A 6,000-nucleotide genomic window follows, 5' to 3' on the forward strand; every position below is an offset into this window, starting at 1 on the left:
TGTTGCCTAGCTTAAAGTTGTTGAAACTTACTGTTTATCTTCTCCTTTTACCCATGAAAAACATTGAAAGATTGCTTACGTTAAAAAAGTGTAGAACTAATGGATTATTTCTCAAAATTAAAGTAACAATATAAAATGATGCATGATTAGATTGGAGTAGAAATACACTATAAACAAAAGTCACAAAAGAAAAGAAATACGAATAAACACATTATTTTTAATTGACTTTAAATAAAAATGTTTTTTATCAGTATAGTCATATGGTCAAAAGGCTCAGAATTAAATATGCATCCAACAAAATTGCATCAAAATAAAGAAATAAATAAAAAAATAAAGAAAAGAAAAATACCTGTGCCAGTCAACAGCATTGAGATCAGGTTAAACTGGATAAATTGACCTCTGTCGCCATCTACTGGCAGTATCTTGAAGTACATGATCTTCTCACACGCATGCTCAGAATCATTACTAAATCCCACTTTATGCTTTTACACAATTGCCACTTTTCTCATACACTTTGTGACATAATAGCTGGTATTGTGTTGCTCTTTTTGACAGTCAAGTATAAAATAGTTTTCCAAAGCTATTGTAAGTAAAACGTATCTACACATATATCTACACAAGTTTAGCGTAAAAGTCTTTGCCAAGGTCCGCTTTCAAATATCATTTTAATTGACATTTCTTAGTATGAATCCAACATTTCCTTCGATGTAGCAGTTACATAAGTTCGTTATTTTCATTTTCAGGTCACATCTTTGGGACCTGAAATAGTTAAATAAATAATCTCAAATGTTAACAAACACGCCTCGTGCGAGTGTTTTATTATGCTTTGGTTGTGTAAACCTTTAATTTTCACCAAGCATGATTCAACATATTTTCTGCATTCTTGTCCACACATGTTAACCACACCTTGTTCATTCTTATGATTTCCTGAGTGTGAGTAAACGAATATTTTATGTAAGAACAGTTTGTGTCTTTGCCCATCTTATTGGTTTATTTATGTATATTCACAAAACACATAAATTGGATGTTAATGATTAAAAAAACAGAGTCTGCAGTAATAAAAGCGAGATAAACAGTTATCAGCGACTCATTATTTGAACATTGAACAGGACATCGCCCATAAAACAACTGAATTACCTGCATTTGTTAATAATCGACAGCACAGCTCTCCGTCCTCTATAGGTGAGAGCACATCAAGAGACAAGTTCATACATTAAGTAACCAGTTTGTATATCTATTGAAATTGCTTTTGCATCTACTCACTTTTTTATTTGATTAAACTAAAGCTGTGATTTAAAGTTAAATACTGATATCCCAACTGTGCGTAACACTTTACATATAATCAAATTTCCAGTTGTACAACAATAGCAACATTTAGGTTGTGTACAGCTAGATGAATGTGTGTGTCACTTCAACTTCACAAATATCACATGATGAATTGTTTCATTAAACTTGTTGTTTTAATGGGGATCTAATTTGTTCTATAGTTTTTAAAAGGCCCTATAGATACTAAAGTATAAAGCCCTAAAGATAAATGATTACACAAATAATGTAACGTATTGTAAACTCTGGTCTTACACAACATTTCTGGACTGTTTGAAGAAAGAGAAGTTGTGGTGTGATTCGTTGGCTGGAGCTTCAGACTCCATTACAACATGAGACTTGTCACAAGACAGGCTCATATTTGGTGATAAACCTCACGTAAAGCATTAAACTTCCTCATGATTCATTCATTACTTTCTTATAAACTCATCTAGAGCCCATATATATACATATATATATATATATATATATATATATATTAAAACCTGTGATATTTATTCTTGTGTTGCGAGTTTCATGTCAATATTTCCATCTCTCTGTTATTGTTATAAGTAAGTTAATTTGACAACTGAATAACTTTTTTTAATGAAAGTGTTCAGCATCAGTCTTAAAAAACTTTTATTTTATTTATTTTTTTAGACAAAACTGTGAGAAATATCAAATTAAAGGCCCCTGGAGGAAATCCATATTGTCGTTCTGTACTGTTAAACATTTGTAATTATATTGGAAAGCTTTAAATGTATAATACCCACATTATCCGCCAAAAGCTAATGTGCGAGTTGCTTGACTGCAGCAGGCAGTTCTATCAAAAAAAAAAAGATGGACCAGACAAGGAAAGTAGAAAACTAATGAGTAGGTTTTGGTCTGTTGAGAGAGAGTTAAACCAATCAGCAAAACCTGATTAAATTAGAATGAAACTCATCCTTCAGTGGAACTTTAGGGCTTTTGGCAGATACTGACTTATTTCGAGTTTCTTCAAACCACCTGAGGGTGTCACTATACACTGTTTGTGTGCCATTTCATTATGTGTATTTATATTAAATTACGTAATTCTGGTGTGTTACTTTGAAAGTAGCTGTCAAAGTATCTTTCGAGAATCTATATTGTGGTTCATTATGATTTTATAGAATTCATTTATCTAAAAATACACTTTAGTAAAACCTGTATTTGTTTAAATGGGAATTGATCCATTTCTACTACATAGTGAATCTAAATTTAAGACATTTACTTACCCACTATTTGCCTTATTATAATTACTATTATGTGAATGTTTTTCCGTCTGAAAGAGTGTTTGTATTTTAGATTTCTGTCTTAAATTGAAACGTTACCTGGTCTGTGGAAGGCGCTTTACAAATATACTTGCTTACTTATTACTAAGGTAAGGTAAAACTTTATTGATCATAAAATATGTACAGGACATGTTACTAACATGGCCCTAAATTTATTTTAGTTTTATTCATTTAACCCCTTTAAATCATTGATTTATCAGCTATAAAATCCACCTGGATTTCCAGAATCTTCGATACCCCAGATTCATTATTCAGCAGTAGGTTCTGTGTAGGCCAAGTTGGTGTATGTTTGCTGGAGAACTCGGCTAAAACAGTTTGGCAGGAATTCTTTCCGTCTCATTTGTCACCGGCAGCCTATTTTTCACTGTGTGTGTTGTGTGCTTTCACTTGTGTGTAACTGGATACAATGGAAACTTGACAATACTTCACTCCATCTCAGCTGACACGGTTCATGTTAGCAGTGTCGTACAAAAGCTTTTAGCCGACTGAAGAAAGACAAACAGGAGAAATGTGTACTTTATTGATCTTCTTTGGCGCCTTTGTGAGTCGTACATGTCCCCTCCTTGAGGTAAACACACATATACACTAGTTTCTAAGTTTGCTAGTTGGCTTCCTTCAGGTATGACCTCAGCCACTGAATTTGAGGAAGGAAACGAGTCAAACTGGAAAAACCAGCTGATTTGCTTTTCTCATTGTTACACAAGCCACCGGTTTTATGACTTTTCCACGAGTGCCGTGTCTCGCTGCCCTTTGCCCCCTTAAATAACTCTTGTAATTTTTTTTTACTACAGTATCTATTTTGCTGGGTTGTGCCGTGACTCTGGAAACCGGCTGTGTATGTTCTGTGTGCTTCGACTTGTCGAGGCTCAGAACCCTGCCCTCTCCCGAGCCCGCGGAGTGTTCAAGGTTCAGGAAGATAACGAGAGGTGAGTGAGTGACGCACACCTAGTGTTGTCTTACCACAGGCTCATATCAGATTACCGTCGTGAGCAGGTTGGCTGAAAAGATATTTGTCTTCGGATCGCTGTGGCTTAAACAACCAGGAACTGGAACTCTCAGGACTTTTTTTTTAAAGAATCTACAAAAAGAACACTTCCTGTTTTGTTTTGTTTTCCCAAAAGACTGTTGCCATGGATCGAAAGACACAACACGGTTTGTCGCTTCTGCTGTGTTTGTCCTGGCTCGTTCACTGTTCGACGGCTTTTGTTTTTTGGACTTCTGTGCTGGAAACAAGCTACATTGACAGCAACAACAACAAGACCGTGGACCAGTTCTGCGAGTGTGGGGTTTACGGCCGTAACTCCTACATCGAGAAAGCCTCGGGGGTTCTCTCCCTGCCCAGGGGAGACCCTAAAGGCTGCGGTGTGTACAATGTGTACAATCGCAACTTGAGCTCGCCTCCGTGGATAGCTCTTGTTAAAAGAGGCAACTGCACTTTCAGCGACAAGATCAATGCCGCCAAACGTCAAGGTGCCGTCGGCGTCGTCGTGTACAATGTGGACGGCAGCGGCAACAGCACGACCCACATGACGCATCCGGAGGCGGACGAAATCGTGGCCGTCATGATAGGCAACATCAAGGGAAGAGAGTTTTACAACTTGGTGAAAAATGGAACCGAGATTTACATGCACATCGAGGTCGGCAGCCCCCACGGACCGTGGATCGACACCTACTGGCTGTATTTCCTCTCGATTGCTTTCTTCATCGTGACCGCCGCCTCGATCGCCTACTTTGTTTTCATCTCCGCAAACCGCCTTTTGAACATGCGTGCGGAGAGACGCGAAGAACGGCGGGTGAAATACGAGGCGAAGAACGCCATCGCACGCTTGCAAGTGCGCACGCTTCGCAGGGACGACGAGGAAACCTTGTCCGACTCTTACATGTGCGCGGTGTGCATCGAGTCCTACAGGCCAGGTGAAGTGGTGACTGTGCTCACGTGTGACCACATCTTCCATAAAACCTGCATCGAGCCCTGGCTGCTGGAGAGGCGGACCTGCCCCATGTGCAAGTGTGACATCCTGAAGGCTCTCGGGGTCGAGGAGGAACCCAAAGATGACATTTCGGCTCACTCGCCAGCAGAGGTCACTGTCATCACAGTCGCAGGACAGGAACCCTTGTATGAAGTCCCACTCACAGGTGCAGACCATCTCTATGACAACAGGGCCTTTGAGGAGGACTCACATCCTCCAAGACCGTAGACGGCAAGAACAACAACAACGTCGGAAAGAGAACAAACGGGGACACAGATGCTCTATCTTGTTTGTAATCATGACACCTAGTTTGTGTCCTGCAGTGATTGACACTTATCGAAATAACAGTTGACAAGCTCCTACAAAATCATCACGTTCATTTCTGAATTCTGATTATGTTTTTCCAACGCATCAAAACTACTCTAAGAAACGTGGACTTTGGTCAATTCTCGCAAGATTAAGTCTCTGTCATGGTTGTGATTCCAAAGAACACTCTGATAAATGGATGAAGGAAAAACAATTTTATGATCACAAGTCTTGTAAAGTTTTATTCTCTTAGCATTGAGCTTTATCTTTATGTTTTTGTGGAAATATTAAGCAGGTTGTCAGGCTGAACGGAAAAACACACCCATGTATACCTCGTCTCACCGTGACTCACACAGAAGACGAGTCAATCACACCTCGTGATCGGTTGGAACTATTTTAAATTGGGTCCGCAGTCAACTCGTTTTTTTTTGGTTTGTGGTATCAACAATGTGATTATGGAAAGGGCTGATTAATGTTTTTTTGTTTTTATTTGTATATTTAAATTCATTTGTCACAAAGTTTTATTTTTTTAATGCAACTTGTAATTCTACATATTTCAGAGCTCAATCATCACAAGAAATGTGAGGAACGATTCTTATGATTCCTGAGATGAACTGGTGATGCCGACTCGTGTTTTTGTTGATAGGATCTGTGTTAATAAAGTATATTTTTATGTTTGAATCATCATGACATGGTTAGAGATTCTTGGACTCTTCAATTGTTTATTTTTAACAATGGATATCAGTTATATTAAATCACATTGATGCGTAAAAAAGGATTCAATAAATTCCTCAAAATGAGGTCAACTTCACTTGTTTGTGTTTCTTTAGAAATGTTTTTAAACTCCCTTCAATAACTGGATTGAAGAAAATTAGTTTCTCCTGAGTCCTGGGAATGAGAGCAATACAAAAGCATATAAAACATTGAGCAGCAGGATTGGACAAAGTCCTTAAGTAGGCATCTATCTGGAACTAAGGGCTGTGAACCATTGATCTGGAAGGCTGAGTCCTGCTTGTTAAACCAGTTCTTGTTGATACACGGATGTTTTCCAGGGAGTGTTTGGTGTCCTGCTAGCATTTAGCGTTCCTAGCAAGTGAGCTGTCGTTTCTCAA

The 6,000-nt window shown here is 38.3% G+C and overlaps 1 protein-coding gene across 1 annotated transcript; it reads left to right on the top strand.

Annotated features, from left to right (window-relative positions):
• The first annotated feature begins 3,386 nt into the window (after positions 1–3,386).
• Positions 3,387–5,699, top strand: LOC148076487 (E3 ubiquitin-protein ligase RNF128-like). The gene has a single exon (XM_087793803.1). It carries the CDS (start codon positions 3,743–3,745, stop codon positions 4,808–4,810), a length of 1,068 nt encoding a protein of 355 aa, XP_087649929.1. The 5' UTR covers positions 3,387–3,742; the 3' UTR covers positions 4,811–5,699.
• Positions 5,700–6,000: the final 301 nt, after the last annotated feature.

The sequence above is a fragment of the Callionymus lyra genome, chromosome 6 (assembly GCF_982586985.1).
Source record: "Callionymus lyra chromosome 6, fCalLyr1.hap1.1, whole genome shotgun sequence".
Taxonomy (NCBI): Eukaryota; Metazoa; Chordata; class Actinopteri; order Syngnathiformes; family Callionymidae; genus Callionymus; species Callionymus lyra.